The sequence below is a fragment of the Pangasianodon hypophthalmus genome, chromosome 2 (assembly GCF_027358585.1).
Source record: "Pangasianodon hypophthalmus isolate fPanHyp1 chromosome 2, fPanHyp1.pri, whole genome shotgun sequence".
NCBI classification, from domain to species: Eukaryota; Metazoa; Chordata; class Actinopteri; order Siluriformes; family Pangasiidae; genus Pangasianodon; species Pangasianodon hypophthalmus.
Genome location: NC_069711.1, coordinates 11,975,129 through 11,992,303, shown reverse-complemented (window position 1 = coordinate 11,992,303; position 17,175 = coordinate 11,975,129). Strand labels below are relative to the sequence as shown.

The window sequence follows — 17,175 nt, the reverse complement described above, 5'->3', positions numbered from 1 at the left end:
TCTTCATGACTATCACACAGTTGATAAAAAGTAGGGTCATAAAGAATGAGGCATTGTTTTCAGGATGTGTGCTGTGTGCTGCTGCGATAACTAATCAAATAAGCTCCTTTTTTCCCATTAATTATCTGTGCAGTTTTTGTAATGGCATACCATAAGATTTCATCTACAGATTTTTTAATCTATTTGGAATTATATATATATCTCCATAGTATAAATAACCAGCTGATCAACAGAACTTACAGCAAATACTTTTTCCATCTCTGTCTTTAGATTTAATGCCAATATTTTAGCGGTAGTTTCACAAACACAGAGACTTAGATTCAGTCATGCCCATTTTTTTTATTGGCAAACTCCACAAGAATCACTAAAACAATGCAAGAGGTTAAAAAAACAGATAACAGGCTAATGCAGCGATCAAAAGCCATTAAAAAGAAAGGTCAGGGATGAATATAAACTATATATATTGAATTCTCCAGCTGTGTGCTAGGGTTAGGGTTAGAGTTAGGGTTGTGCGCACACACGCGCACACACACACACACACACACACACACACACACACACACACACACACACACACACACACACAGCACATTTTTCCTTCAGGATGGTTTCTCATTCTAAATACTATAAAAAAAATACAATATTCTTGCTATGTTCTGCTTTATATGTCTGTGGTTATAACAGTATATGGGATATATTTAATAGTTTGTTCCCAATACGCAATAAACTATTGTGTTTTGGGAAAAAATTTGTAAGAAGAACTGAATGCTCCTGGATCACTGCATATATGTGCTTATTTTTGTCTGATTGCATTAGAAGCAAACACTTGTTTAAAGAGTTCTCTGCAAATCGTGATCTTTGCCACGTCTGTTTTTGAAACAACTTGCTTCATGTTGTGAGAGAATTAAAGCCCTGTGCCTGAGAGCTTCATCTACATAATTGGCTTCACACCAGCTCCAAAAAAAAAAAAACTTCACACTTTAAGATGTTTAAAGTTATACTTCTGTAAGGTATTGAGTTATTTCAGCTTTAAAGATTCAAATGAAGGTCATGCAAGAGAGAACGTGAAAGTGCGGCATAATCTGGGAGATGCAAAATGATGACTGAGTGCCTTTGATTAGATTAGAATGCCTTTGATTAGATATCCTAACAGCAGTGATGCTACTAATTATTAGGTAAATAAATAGAATATTTTAATAGATCAGTATTATTGCTAATTAATTTTATTGAGGATTTGGAGTATTTTTTTTAGGTACACAGCTAGCATGAATTGAAATGCCAGTTAAGACAGAAGCTTGTGGTCCACAAAAACAGACTTCATGAAAGCTTTTGCTGTAAAATGGCCTTTAGAAGCCACAACAGATAAAAGAATTCAGTCAGTTGTATTTAGTTGATAGAATTTAGCTAATATCCAGAAACAATGGTTTTTCAGAATTGGACAAGGCTACACTTGAGGTCAGGAAAATGTCTCTGCATCCGCACTAAGAGTCTGCTGATTTTGAATGGTACACCACCTTTTTGTGCTGCTCCACCTGATTTGGCATAGAGCATTCATTCCTTCATTCATTCATTCTTCTTCAGTAAGTGGTTTGGGACCATGGAGCTGTGAGGTGGCAGCACTACCCACTGCACCACTGCACTGCCCCACATTAATTTATGACTACAAAAATAGCAACACTGTGCAAAAATTTGGCTTGTGCCCAACAAAATAGCAACGTGCCAGCATTAACCTACAAATTACTCTTGCATCAGCAGAGCAGAGGAAACAGAGCACCCTATATCGTTTAATCCAAAAGTTAAAACTTTGCTTCTGAGAGTGTTTGGCTCTGCAGTGCCCAGCTTATTACTGCTCTACAGCGGCAGCAGCAGTGATTATAAAGCTGTCGATTGAACTGCTGAAGATAATGGTCTCTTGCTGAGTCACTCAGACTGATGGAGCTCTAGGGAGGCCAACTTTCACAGCTGATGCCCTTTCCTTAATCACCTCTTGTTCCAAATTTCCACCTTTTTTCTATTTCACTATCTGCTTTCCTCCATCCAGATGCTGATGTGTTTATCACTGAATTGCTGAGTGCTTTGTGATGCAGATACACCAATTTAAGGGCTGTTATCAAGCAAGCAAGCAAATCTTTACTTATATTGCTGTATTGTATTATATTTACTCATAAACTGCTCCACAAGGCAATACATCACATTAATTTAACACTGTAATAAAAGAATACTTCTACTACTACTACTACTACAATAATAATAATAATAATAATAATAATAATAATAATCCTATAACAAATACATAAATAGACATACATCAATACAAATACAAATATGCACTATCAAGCAAACAGGATTCATTTAATTCAAGGGATTAAAGAGCGGTATTACTGAAACATACAAGGAAAAAAGAAATTCTAGGGAACAAAGAGTGGTATTTCATAAAAACATGCATAGAGACCAACAGCCATATAGAAGTGAGTAAAGTATTCCAAGTGTTCAGTTCTAAAATTCACCAGTAGCCAGTGAAGAGAGACCAGTAGTGAAGTAATATATATACTACATCTAGTTTTATAAGAAAATGGACATCACATGTATGCTCCTCCCTGCCTAATGAAAACAAGAAATGGAGTGCATGGTAAGGGACGTCAACAGCAAAATTACTTGTTTCATCATTGGTAATGCCACCATTATTATAGCTAATACACTTTTTTCTTTTGATGGCTTTTAGATAGACAATAACCATGTTATCTATGATGTTTGTAACAAAAAAATAATTGTCCTTAAATTAATGGGCATTCTAATAATCTTGTGATTATTTACTCTCTTCTTCATGTTTTTGATGATTGAACAGCAAAATAACCTGCTATTATATTTTAAAAGCTAGAATTCACTTTTTGTTTGAGTCAAGTCTGAGGTTTCTGAGGTGAAATTGAAGTCAAGTCTAAAGTTTTTATTAACGCACTTTAGAAAGCATTCAGATTCTTAGTTTTCTAACTAAGAATTTAATTAGAAACTTTTCTAATCTTCTGTAATGAAGAATATCTGTTTCACACATTTATGGAACTGACAAAGCCACAGAGCGAAAGGTGCAGGTTTATTAATTTAGTGCATTACTGCATCCTAATTGTTTTTTGTTCACGTTTTTTATCCAAGCCAAAATTTCATTATTCTTCAGTCCTGTGTCCGAGTCAAGTTGTGAATCAGTAAAGGTGTTATTCAGATGTCCATATCTGCTAACAACCACAGGCAAAACTCTCTCCTACCCACTCACATGCACACAGACACACTCACAAGCACACAGAAGCAGTTTGAAAGCTTGGAGACAGACTGAGATGAAATCTTATGTCTGGTTAGAACACTTTGGTGAGTCAGACAGCAATAAAAGATTTAGCTTCACCTTCAGTCTGTAGCCGGGGATCCATGTGCCTGAGATCATGGATGTGCTCTCACTATAATTTGCCTCATTTATCTTCAATCACACCATCCCTAATCAAATGAGAATGGCTCTCTACTTTTTTGTTGAGATGAGATCTCAAGTTGCATGTTGTAGTTCTCTTTCTCTCGTTCTATTTTTTTTTTCTTTATGTCTCATTCTTTCTCTCTCTGTCTCTCTCCCATTTTCTCTTTCTTCAGTCTGCAGCAGCATTCCTGACAACATGAAGGTCCGTCCTCTGAACCGAACAGCAATGGTGCTGACCTGGGATCGCCCTTCCACTATCTACCACCCACCTCTTGTGGGCTTCCTTGTCACCTACAGCTGGGTTAAGGATGACGTGACCATTGAGAAGATGTTTACCCAGAGCAGCGAGCACCACACTGTGAGTGTCCCAGTTCATAACCATCAGCAGTCTTAAAGAGACAAGGATATTACTAACAGCAGGCAATTACTTTGGGCTTAAAGGTCATTGTTATCTTAAACTTGGTTGTAATTCTAAGACCAGGTTAGCTCTCCAAAATTAGTATGAGTATCAGTATTAGCTCAATCACTGTAACAGACATTTACCAAGAAGTAGCTAATAAAAAAAGGCCAAGTATTCCCCTAAGCCTGAGTGCAGCCCTAGATACCTCAAAGACTCTGCACAGCTGATAGAATTAGACAACATGTGCTCCATCTTCCTGGGAGTCTGATGAATGAGACAGCCCCAAACTCTTCACTCCATCAGTCACAGTGTCAGCTTGGTCTTCTACATGTGGTATCCATGACAACAAAGATGGGCCCAGCAAGCCGAGGAAACTTCTGTGATGAAAGCTGCCAATCTTTTTTTTCTGGCTCGGCCGAATTAGATTTGGATTCAATTGGAGAAATCCATCCGCTACGGCCAAAGCCCAATTACAGCTCTCGACTCCAACACATTCTGTCTCCCTAATCATTTCTGCACCACATTTACATTTTTATTTCAATTTGGAGCTGTGGTGTTGTCTGCATTAGGGAGTCAAGAACAATTTTGTCATAGGAGACTATCCTACGCAGCTTTCCCATTTCTGGGACCTAGAATGTAATTGAATGATCAGGAAATTTCAAGGAATAAATGCAGTTTTGGCCTGCATGATGTTGACATAAATCTGAATTTGCATCTACATTTGTGTGCTGGAAAATTACATTTTGTCAATTTCCTATCTTGTTAGTTTATGACATGTTGTCATTGAGTAATTTGTCTGCATTTAGAGAAATGTGTTATAAAGACACTTGAATGTTGAAGATCAAAATCATTTCCCACACACTAATAGTTCCTATCATTCTTAAGTCTTTTGAATGATACCTAATTGAAGTTTGTGTATTTATATTTGTGTGTCTCCAGCGGGCAGTGATCACACACATGTCCCCAGATGCTCTGTATCTCTTTAGGGTGCAGGCCTTGTGCCAGAGAGACCAGCGCAGTGACTTTAGCCAAACACTTTTATTCAAAGGTGAGTATAATTATGTCTTATATTGCATTATAATTACATCAGCTAAACTTTATAAATATTTGTGCCTTTGTGTTGTTTCAGCAAATACTACAAGGATATTTGAAGGGACAAGAATTATAAAAACTGGAATGGTGAGTTGTTGAGCAGTTTGTGATATATCTATGTGAATAAACACTGCTGTGTGTGCACCGTAATATAATCACCTTTATTTCTCATCTCACCCATTTCCAGCCCACTGTGTCTTCCTCTTCAGACATGGCACCTATTAGCTCTGGCTCCTCTACATGGTCATCTTCTGGTCTCCCTTTTTCCTTTGTGTCCATTGCAACAGGCATGGGACCTCCATCCAGTGGGGGGCAGACCACAATGGCATCTCTGGTCACCAGCACACTGCTGGCTGGCCTTGGCTTCAGTGGTGGTGTGATTTCCTCCCTCCCTGGATCCCTCTGGCCCACCCATTCTCCTAGCTCAGGTCCTGCACCAACACGACAACCAGCCTCTCCTACATTTGAGACCACCCAAAATGGGAACAATCCTCTCCCCTCAGAAGAGGGAGAAATAACTGACGAGTTGGATAAGGAAGAGCACAAACAAGAAGAAGATGAGGAGGATGATAATGAGGAAGATAGGGTGGAGGAAAAGAAAAAGAAAGAAAAAAATATGACAGAAAACGAGAAGAAACAAGAGCAGGCCACATTTCAAGAACCAGCTTCTTCTGTTTCACCATCTAGAGAGAGAGGGCGAGAAGGCGGACTTGCAAATACTGGAGTCTCCATAGTAGTACCTATAGCCCCAGAGGAGAAAATCTATACTGTTACTCTAAGACCTTCAGGAGGCTTGAGCCAAACAACTTGGCTGCAAGAAAATTACACAACAGATATGCAGCTTGCCAGCAGCCCCACACAAGCCACAAAACTTACCAATAAAGAGAAAAGCAGCCAGCCTGTCTATATCCACACTGGTAAGTGAGACATATAGAACCTGTGCTCATGCTCAAGCTTACATTATAGAATTCAAAGATACCCAAAGGGTCACTGTGTCTCAAATTACTGTGGATCTTTTCTGTCACTAAACATCATCTGAAGGTGCTTTTAAAACTCATCCTAAAAGAACAGATATTTCTTTTTAAAAATATAACTGAGTTTTGACTTTTGGAGCTCTTTTCTGTGTTCACGATTCAGATCAGAACAGCATATCCACGGTGTCCAGGGATCCCGCATCCTCAGCAAACAGGATGGAATGGATTATCCCTTTAATGGTGGTATCGGCTCTTACGCTCCTCTGCTTAATCATCCTGCTAGCTGTCCTGGTCTACTGGAGGTAAGATGTTCACCAACAGTGTCCTTCTTATGTAGCGAATGTTGGTCTAGCTTAATACACCTGTTCAAAACATCTGAATTATACCATCAGCTTCAGTTACATTCTGATCATGATGATGCAGTTATTGTCCTGCTCTAATCCGTGCTCTTCATGTCTTCTCCTTCTATTAACATTCTCTCAGCCCTGTGCTGGCTCCTAAAACATACTGTATTATCATCATAAACTCTGGGATGGCCACGCCCATCCATAAGAGTGTACCAGTGAGCCTTTGGAGGAAGGACCCAGCTGTGCTCAAATATTTGACACCTACGTACCAGCTGTGATGACTAGAAGATGCCATTAACCTGCCACTAACCGTAACCCTAGAGAGGGAGAGAAATGAGAAGTGCTAGTAGCTGTCATATATATAAGGGTCTTATCTTTGTTGGATAGTCTAGTTGCTATGGTTACATCAGAAACCTGAAATTGCTTAATATCTGGATCATCCTCACCTTCCAACAACCTGGATGTAACTAGTATTAGAAAAGTAGCCAAAGTCTGGCACTGATGGTTTCAACAGTCATGGCTATGGGCTACTGATCATAATGTTGGATGTTCAAATACTCTTGCTCTTGAGCAAGGCCTTTAACTGCTCAGTTCAGTTGTAAATCACTTTGGAGACAAACAATCACCAAATGAATAAATGAAAATGTACATTTTGCAGTGCAACACAGCATGTAGTGTTACTACCTCACAGTTCTTGGGTTTAATCCAGGTTACTGTCTGTGTGGAGTTTTGCATGTTCTGCCCATGTCTGTGTGGGTTTCCCCCACCTCCCAAAAACATGCCAGTAGGCAGACTGCCAGATCTAAATTGCCCCTAGGTATGAAGTGTGTGTCATGCCCTACTATGAAATGGCCGCCCATCCCAGGTGTATACCTGCCTCTAATCCACCATGACCCTGACCAGGATAAAGCTATTACTGAAGATGAATGAATGTAAATTCTACAACCACAAGGAGCAACACAAATCTGACTGCTGGGGATTATTTTTGCAACAGTGCAACCATGTAATATTCATTCCATTTCTAAATAATATGAGATCCTAATTTTACTTTTATTTTTATTATTTTTATCCTAATAATAAGAGATCCTAATTTAACCCTAATTTTATCGTTATCTGTGTGAAACCTATTTTGTTAATCTCATCTGTGTAATTGGCAATCTGGCTGTAGTGGAAGGAAGTTAATGGTGAAGTGAATGAAGTGGTAATTTGGTTGAATAGGCTTGTCAGGAATTTAAAGAACGGTTATCTTTTAACTGAACTAAAGGGAAGCAGATGGAAATTTGACAGCTTCCAAGAGAGGATTGAATGTGTTTGGTTTATCATTAAGATGTCGGAGCACGCTGTGCTGTATAGCACTTTACTGTGTTATCAGCAGTCGCACAGCACAGCTCTGTTCTCATGTATTTGGGCATTAGCCTTTGATTCATTCAGGTAAGATTTTTGCTATGTAATTACTATGCCATATTTCTCTCTCTCTCTCTCCCTCTCTCTCTCTCTCTAAAGTCATTTAACTCACTTACAAATTGTTATCAGAAAGTATGCTGTAGTAACTGAAATAAAGTTTTGAGGTGGCCAAGTTGATAGGTTATTGAGGTTGTTATGTGGGCTGTGATACATCTGGATGGCTTAGAGCCTTTTTCTTAGTCTGCTCAAACACACCAATGCTCAATACCAAGAACAGCGAAACAGCATCTGCTAGATTTCTACTGTTGTTAAGATAGTCAGACTTAAAAAAAAAAAAAGAATATTAAACATCTCTAGCTTTGGATGGACTTTGTGCTAAACACCCCTTAAACTGCACTAAATAATACATAATTTCAAAGGGAGAGTCATTAATATAAATGAGGTATAGGGGTGATCCCCTGGGCCCTCCTCTTTCATTGCATCCCCTCCCTTCATTCCTCATTTCTATTCTAACACCCATCTTTTCTTCTCTTTTCATCTCACCTCTCAAGGATGAATAGCATCTGCTCTTTGCTCTGCATTAGTTACAGGTAAGGTGTTCTTTGAAAGCATTTCTGTAATATCTACAGATACGCTATCGCAAATACGTTAGACTTCATTTCTATTTGAACATAGTAAGATCATTTTAAGGGAGAAGACTACTGTCTAGTGTGAGTGCCAAACCAAAGGAGCTTGGAAAGTTCCACTGAAGCAGACTTGTGATGTCTGCCTAAACAGTGTTCTTGCTCCTCAGCCATCAGAGGCTTTGTCAGTCTTAACTGGTTCTCTTTGAAGAGCGAGTATACCTGCTGTTAACATTACAGTCTTGCATTCAAAGACGTTCAAAGACATACTGAAGTGTTGAATAGCTCTTTTGCCAGATTCAGACACTGGGATGGGGTTTGTTTGAAAGGTGCTCTGCTAACCTGAATCATTGTGTTCTTAGGAAGTTTTTCCAGACTACTCATATGTACACAGAGGACAGAAACTCCCCTCAAGTGATTCACAATGAGAGCTTAACTGGATTCTTAATACCTGGTGAGTCATGTTTGTGTGCATCTCACACACATTTACTCACACGCATACAGAAAGACTGTATTTCTCTCTCTCTCTCTCATACACACACATACAAACACACAAACATGAAAACTCTGCCTTCTTACAAATGAGAAAAAATATACATATATATAAAATCTCGTTTATAAGAATGCAGAGTTTTAAATAGATCTATTCATGCAATTGATTTTGTTAAATCAACCAGCTGCTGCTAGTATGTTTCTGCCATCTATCCTGCTTTCTCAACTCCTTTTCTTAATGCTTTGCCTTTTTTTCTCTTTTATCTGGACTGACAGGCCTATATTGGTGTACACAGAGGGTGTAAAATCAACCATTAAGGTTTACGAGTGCACCACTTTTTAGGTGACAGTTTAATGTCTCTGTAATGGAGAACCTATCAAGCCAGCCCTGTTAAAGTCTCTCTCACTCTCTCGCTCTCTCTCGCTCTCTCTTTGTGTGTGTGTTTGTGTGTGGGTGTATGCAAGTGTTTTTTTTTGATCAAGTAAGACCCTTCCATTAATTTATGTAAGCACTATAAATAAAGAACCACAACTTCAACACAAATTCAAATACATCAGAGCCTAATCAAATAATGGTCTCAGCTGTGTACTATTTTCCCACTCAGCAGCGAGCCATATCTTCATATGGGTCATTATATATAACAATGGCCAGTGGCACAGACCTTGTTTATTCAGGGGTAACTGATGAGGTTCCCCACACACAGATGCTGCCCTCTAAATATCACCCACACTCAGTATCTCCTGCTGTTCAGTGGTATAAACAGATCAGACCAGCCTCATAGGACTGATAAGCCACCTTTCTCTACATCATTACGTATTATATGAAGAACTCAATACCACATCGATTGTTAGACCAACCAAATGAATATTACACATGTACCTGGTTTCACTACAAATCTTTTTATCTAAGTTTTTCACAGCAATCACATATTTGTGCAGCTCCACCTTTTCTATAAATACATCATGTACTGTATGCCGCATTTGTCGCAATTTGTCACAGCTTCATTTTACTGAGCAGAATTCATGAATACATAAAATCTCTGTAAATATATCTTGTGTATGTTCTTCAGCAACAGTTCACACATAGGCCTTAATTTAGGAAAGGATTGTCTGTGACAAGAAAATTGTACAAGTTTGATAACATCTCCCAGAAAAAAGACATGCAAGTTGATTTGCTAACATTATTCACAGAGTTGTGCTTCTTTCACATTAGTGTCTTGTCCTTTTTTTCTTGGTTGCCTTAACAAATAGGGTACATTTCCACCTAGTGGAAAAATACAGGGTGTTATCTATGCAAATAGGATAAATTAGCACCTGCAGCATGATGTACCAAACCTGAAAGCTACTCAGGGATTGCACAAGCCGATTAATTTGACCAAAGAGTAGTGTCAAAATAATGAGATGTAAAGTTTGTTTTATATTAAATATCCATCACACATTTGCACCTCTGACACCAACAGCATTCAAACAGCACCCTGTTAAAATGTGTTCATTCACATTCACCCGATGCGCAGAACACACAATCATGTCTATACTACACAATTATCATACATTCTGTATTACACTTTTTTCATGTGTCTTGTCATTTGTAATCAGAGTATTGCGTGACATATAATTACAAATATGTGTGGTGAGTTTCAGTCATGAGATCAGAAAATGCCATGGCTATCAAGACCAAACAGCAAATGCAAAACTTTCATTTAAATGAAATGTCTTTTGTTTCCTAGTCCTGCTTTGAATGTGATGTCATTTACGCAAATATACTTTACAAATGACCCTCACAACTACCACTAACTGCATGTATGATATATTACAGTGCACATGCTGATTAGCCTCTTTATTTTGGATATTAGGAAATCAAGGCTGGAGTATTCTACCGACATGCTCTAAAAGAGATTGGCATTGGTAAACGTGTGTATGCGCTTGTGTGTGTGTGTGTGTGTGTGTGTGTGTTTTAGATGATCGGGAAGCACTCTCAGTCAGACAGTTCATCAAACATGTAATGGAGCTCTATTCTAATAACCAACAGGGCTTCGCTCAAGAATTTAATGTGAGTATGAACTTATTTGAGTGTAATTGTGTGCGTGTGCATCACTGTTCCTCGTAATGCAGATGGTCCCGGGAAAAAAAAAAGCTAATTAAAGACGAGAGTCTCATTAAAGCCATCCTCTAACTGCGGGAACACTACTCAATTTCAGCCTGCTCTATTTTACTCAGACACAAATCCTCTGCAGCCATCTTCCAAATAAATCCTCACTGCCATCATACAGATGAGTCCTGAGTGGTTTAATCTTACAGTGTTTTCAAAACATACTTGTACAGAGGGGATCCGTTTAAGTAATAAACATCTGCTGCAACATCCCAGTTAGGACAAAAGACAAACTATTACCCATATGGTAAGATGAATCTCAGCACTGTCACTGCACACTGGGGTGGTAATTACGGTGACGGTGAAGAAAATGTAGTCAAAGTTGTGTTGATGAGTTAATTAAATGATTTGGACAAATTGGATAATTTATGCAAATTACAATCAAGATTAAAGCTAAGTGCTGGAGTAACTAGAGATCTATTTTCAAGCTCTTTTTTTAATGAATTTGGTCAGTATGAATAAGCGTTGTTTGTCAAATCAAAGGTGGAGGGATAGGCTCTGGATCCACTTTGACCCTATAAACCGCTTACTAAAGATGAATGAATAAATTAACAAAAATCAACAGTTATGGATTTTCAACATGATATTTTGAGCAACATGAGAGACATGTTATAATTACTGTAGTAACTATACAATATCTTTCTTTCTATAGGATATTCAGCATTCTGTGAGTGATATAGAGATAACAGCAGAGCACTCGAACCACCCAGACAACAAGCATAAAAACAGATACATCAACATAGTGGCCTGTGAGTGTTCAGTGAAGATGTTAGTATGCGTACAAGGCATTTTGCATTATAGTGCATAACAACTTAATATTTTGCACAAGTGCGACATAAGCTGTGATATAAACATTGGCTGCATTTTCGTCTGGCCAACAGATGATCATAGCAGAGTGAAGTTGCAACCGTTGGCAGGAAAAGATTCCAAACACACTGACTACATCAACGCAAACTATGTCAATGTAAGTAGGTCTGTGTGTGTGTGGGTGGGTGGGTGTGTGTGTGCATGTAGCATGTATGTTCATGTGTGTATGTGTATGCCTGTAGGCTTGTGTTTTAGCAAGTTCTCTTCTCTCTTAGGGTTGTAACAAACCAAGGGCATATATTGCTGCTCAGGGGCCACTGAAGTCTACCTTTGAAGACTTCTGGAGAATGATCTGGGAACAAAACATCAGTGTAATTGTCATGATCACCAATCTGGTGGAGCAGGGCAGAGTAAGTCATCAGCAACCCAATTCTAATCACAATCTCTTAGAAGAGTAGGTGAACTCCTTGTAAGTTATATGGGATTGTAACCACCTGCTTATTTCTCAACTCAGACTGGCTTGTTTTTTTTTCACAGAGAAAATGTGATCAGTACTGGCCCTCAGAGAACACTGAAGAGTATGGAAGTATAGTAGTGACACTGAAGAGCACTAAGATGCATGCTTGGTACACACTTCGCCACTTTCTCATACGCAACACCAGAGTAACAAAGGTCAGTCACTGCATCAGCAGGACACAAAATAGATTTGTGTTGAGTCTCTCCTTTTGGTTCGTTAAATATAAGCAAAATATGGTTTTGTGTCTGTGTTTTTCCTCTCAGAGTCAAAAGGGAAGACAGACTGAGAGATTAGTGGTTCAGTATCACTACACTCAGTGGCCAGACATGGGTGTGCCTGAGTACACACTACCAGTTCTCACATTCATCTCCAGATCGTCTGCAGCACGTGCTCCAAAATCTGGCCCTGTGCTAGTGCACTGCAGGTAGGATTATAGTAATAATACTTATATTATTATTATTTTTATTATTTTTGTTGTTGTAATACATGTTACAATTATGTATTTGGCTGATTAGAAAACAAGAAGACAGAATATTTCTCCTCCTCAGTCTTAATGCTGCACACAGAACATTAATTCTATAATTTTGGAACCGGATTCAGTGTCCAGTACACATGACCTTTGGAATTAGACACATGAAACCTACAGTGTTTTAAAAAGCATAATACCAAGTATAATACCATTTGAAAAGATAATACCATTTTCTGTGTTCCCTGTTTTCATTATAACGTGGTGTAAGACAGGTTTATCATATAATATTCTCAACCTAAAAATAATAATAGTCATTTTGTATGTATCATTACGTTGATATTAAGTGTCCCTAAAAACGCATATAAAACTGTCATATGTTAATTGGATTTGCAATAATTAATTTGATTTAATATAAGTAAATTATGCACCACATTATTTAATTTATAGGTATGCGAGCAAGTAAGAAATAGTTAGTGTTAAAGAGAACTGGAGATGTTTGAGGATCCGTGTGCTGGAGCTGTTATTTAATTTTTTTTTTTAAATCCAGGCAAACAGAGTAGATAAACACAATCCAAAACTCAGAGTGGTAGAGCAGACAAAGGGTCAAACACAGTAGGGCACAGTACAACCAACCAGAATAATAATCAAAAAGAGCAAACAACAAACACAGCAAAGGGTCTGTTCATGATCAATAAAAAAAACAATACAAGGCCAGAGGTGGTAAGATTGCTAACAAAAAATCCTAACAGGCTGAAAAAAAACACAATTTTAACCACAAATCCCTAGCATATGTCAGTGGAAGACTCCACTCTAACAGAATAAATGATAAAAATGTATTGGTTGCACTAGAAATGTTTGGGTTTATAAGCATCCATCTGAGTGAATAAGCTTTTATATTATTCAGCTATCAGAAAATTAATACAAGTGCATGTTCTCACTGCAGTCCATTCCATGTCCACATAATAATAAACTGCCTACAAGTGTAGGGATAGATGTTTACTGCTGATTACCGTATTTAGTTGTTGAACATCAGCGTACGAACTTTGACTAAAATGTCTTTACATTATTATTATTTACATGAAAGGAAAACATCAAACAAGCCAAAAAACTGTCCAATAATAGGAACACAAAATGCGTAATCATTAAAAAATGTAAATGATGAAGTATACAATACCCTACATACTGAGAGATATTAAATGGTGTTGCACAGCACAATTTTTTACTGATTTTTTTTGTTTGTTTGTTTTACTTTTTTTTTTACACATTATTTTTCTCATTGACAATTCAAGATCGGGTGATTACAGGTAGTCATGGTGGCAAAGGATTTGGGAGAGAATGCAGTGGTAAAATTAGTTAGCGACAGATAGAAAATAGCAAGGCAAAAGTCTGGTGGGTGGCTACTTAATAATTAGCCGTTCCTCAGAGTTTTTTGGTTTTTTTTACTGACCATAGACCACAGTCCCACACACTTTTTTTATTGGCTCATAAGACAGAGGGTCATGAATTCGCAGGTCAAATTAACCTAGATAAATATCTAAACCGCAATGGTCCACTGTCCAGAAAGTTTGAAATAAGATGGGAAAACATAAAGTAAAAACATAAATACTTTAATCTTTGGTAGTGAGAATGGCTGTAACGTTTTCCCATGTGTGGATTTGTAGCTTTCACCTCCTCTCTCCTCTGTGTAGTGCTGGCGTTGGGAGGACAGGCACATATATTGTGATCGACAGCATGCTCCAGCAGATAAAGGATAAAGGAACGGTGAATGTCATGGGCTTTCTCAAACACATCCGCACCCAGCGCAATTACCTCGTCCAGACAGAGGTGAGTATGTAGTGATGGAACTGTGTGTGTGTGTGTGTGTGTGTGTGTGTGTGTGTGTGTGTGTGTATGTATGGGTGTGCATATAAACTTGTGAATGGTTGTGTGCCATGGAGACGATATGGGGACTAGAACCAGGAGAATGATGTTTTGAAGCTATTCCATGTGTTAAGAGCAAAACGAACTACTTTAATGTTGGATTGTGCCGAATTAAAATGTGAATAAACAGTTTTTGTGTGTGTGTGTGTGTGTGTGTGTGTGTGTGTTCTACAGGAGCAGTATGTGTTCATCCATGATGCTCTGATGGAGGCAGTGCTCGGTAAAAATACTGAAGTTCCTGCCTGGAAGCTCCACAACTATGTAAACAGCATCCTCACCCCTAGTCCTTCTGGCACCACTCACATGGAGAAGCAGTTTAAGGTGAACCTTCCATCTACTATCAAGGAATGCAAACTAATTCCCCAAGAAAAGCTACAAATAAATATTATATAAATGTATTTTACATAAATGCTGGGTGGCATGGTGCAGCGGGTAGCATTGCATCCTCACAGCTATGGGTGGGCAATATGATAAGAAAATGTTGATAAATTATATAAAAATATGGAAATATTAAATGTAATACTAAATATCAAACTAGAAATTGTGATAAATTATGTCTTAATACACCTTTCTGAGATATTGTGATATCTTTTTATTTTTGTGTTTGCTTTTTATAATTTGAACTACAAACTGGTAGCAGCTGATTTGATGTTAAAAATTTTGTGCTTAATGTTCAAAATTGTAAAATGCTAAAGTTTTTACAGATGTAAAGTATTTTTCTGAATAAGAGATTTATTTTTGTAGGCATATAAACTAGCAAAAACTGCAAAAATAGTGTATTGCTGGCGGTTTATTAGCAAAACTTTATATCATGATAGATATTGCGTATAGTGAAATGCCGTTTATAAATATTGATATGATGTTTTCGTCATATTTCCCATGCCTACTCACAGCTCCAGGGTCCCCAGTTCAATCTTGAACCCACCTGGGTTACTATCTGTATGGAGCTTTGCATGTTCTCCTAGTGTCTGTATGGGTTTCCTCTGAGTTTTCTGGTTTCCTCCCACCTTCCAAAAACATGCATGCGGGTGGATTGGCAAAGACCAATTGTCTCTAGTTGAGAATGTATATGTGCATGGTGTACTGCGATGGACTGATGCCCCATCCAGGGTATATTCCTGTGTCATGCCCAGTGTCCTCAGGATAGGCTCTGGATCCGGAATAAAGCACTTACTGAAGAAGAGACTTAACAGTGGGAGAAAACGGAATAAAAATTCAACCTGGCCAAAATAATTTTTAAAAACTATCTGCAAAAAACGTCTAAAGACCCACCTCTTCCGTGAACACTTAACTAACCCCTAACTTGTCCCCACTCAAAAAAATAATAATAATCTACACTTACACTGGCTCTTACACCTCTACTCTGTGCACTTTGCTCCTCTGGCACTCAATTAAAAATCTTGTATGGTAGCAATACTTGTATTGTTCTCTGCTTGATATATCACTTTGCTTGTATTTCCTTATTTGTAAGTCACTTTGGATAAAAGGGTCTGCTAAATGAATAGATGTAAATGTGTAAATGTAAAAACAGCCTGTTATTCTCAGGCTTTCATCAGAGCCAGGGAAGAGCCACTGACTGAGCTCATGAAAACTTGAATACTGTGTGTTAGAGGTTTTATATATATGTAAAATCTTCATTACAGCTTTATTACACATTATGAACGATCTTTCCTGAGAGCTCCACTGTTTTTACTCTTTGCTCAGTTAAACTAACTTGCTCCCCCTGCTGGTTACTTGTTATACATCTCCTCAGCTGGTGATGCAGTGTGACATCCAGAAGTGCTTCAGCGCCCAGAAAGACTGCAACAAAGAGAAGAACCGAAACTCCTCAGTGGTGCCGTGTGAGTCTCAGTAAACATCATGCATCATTATTATAAAGATGTTAACAGGAGAATTGGAGTTATAAAATTCACGTTTTCGAAATGATGAAAGGTCATTTTGTGTTTCTGCACACATTACAATTTCATCTTAATTTTCACACAGAAAGTGAGATCACAAATATTATTAAATATTTCATTCAAGTGACCTTTAGCAGATAACGTTGTGTGGTTTACTCTGCAGTTGATTGCAGCTGTAGCAGTCGGGTGTAATATATAATTTTTTTCTCTGCACAGCTGAGCAAGCTCGGGTCCCGCTTTCTCCTCTCCGTGGAATGAAGGGCACGGAGTACATCAATGCCTCTTACATTACGGTACACACTGAATGTTTTTAGTCCCAATTCGATGAGAAATTGAATACAATGTTTGAGACAAACCACCAATCGTAGCCAAAGTTTGAGACAAAGCTTAAAAATACAAACATTTGTGTGTTTTAGTTTTGTCACACCTTTGATTGTAAATGGATCTAAGGATAAATTTTTGTTAAATCAATGACAGGGTTACTACAGAAGCAATGAGTTCATTATTACCCAGCATCCTTTGCCTCACACAACCATGGACTTCTGGAGGATGATCTGGGATCACAATGTTCAAGTCATCATCATGCTGCCAGATAATCTCAGTCTAGTAAGTAGAATGTTAGAAATTTT

General features: G+C 38.1%; 1 protein-coding gene across 2 annotated transcripts in view; it reads left to right on the top strand.

Annotated features, from left to right (window-relative positions):
* Positions 1-17,175, top strand: part of ca16b (carbonic anhydrase XVI b) — an 82,078-nt gene that overhangs the window by 61,535 nt on the left and 3,368 nt on the right. Inside the window, exons 9-26 of one of the 2 annotated variants that reach the window (XM_026918597.3) lie at positions 3,628-3,812; positions 4,794-4,902; positions 4,984-5,033; positions 5,134-5,863; positions 6,084-6,222; positions 8,223-8,261; positions 8,657-8,748; positions 10,745-10,836; positions 11,588-11,684; positions 11,817-11,899; positions 12,018-12,152; positions 12,280-12,414; positions 12,523-12,683; positions 14,417-14,552; positions 14,823-14,969; positions 16,402-16,489; positions 16,763-16,839; positions 17,024-17,152. In XM_026918597.3, the coding sequence (XP_026774398.1) occupies positions 3,628-3,812; positions 4,794-4,902; positions 4,984-5,033; positions 5,134-5,863; positions 6,084-6,222; positions 8,223-8,261; positions 8,657-8,748; positions 10,745-10,836; positions 11,588-11,684; positions 11,817-11,899; positions 12,018-12,152; positions 12,280-12,414; positions 12,523-12,683; positions 14,417-14,552; positions 14,823-14,969; positions 16,402-16,489; positions 16,763-16,839; positions 17,024-17,152 (2,624 nt within the window). The remainder of the gene's footprint in view (positions 1-3,627; positions 3,813-4,793; positions 4,903-4,983; positions 5,034-5,133; positions 5,864-6,083; positions 6,223-8,222; positions 8,262-8,656; positions 8,749-10,744; positions 10,837-11,587; positions 11,685-11,816; positions 11,900-12,017; positions 12,153-12,279; positions 12,415-12,522; positions 12,684-14,416; positions 14,553-14,822; positions 14,970-16,401; positions 16,490-16,762; positions 16,840-17,023; positions 17,153-17,175) is intronic. The other variant, XM_026918600.3, reaches the window with a different exon arrangement.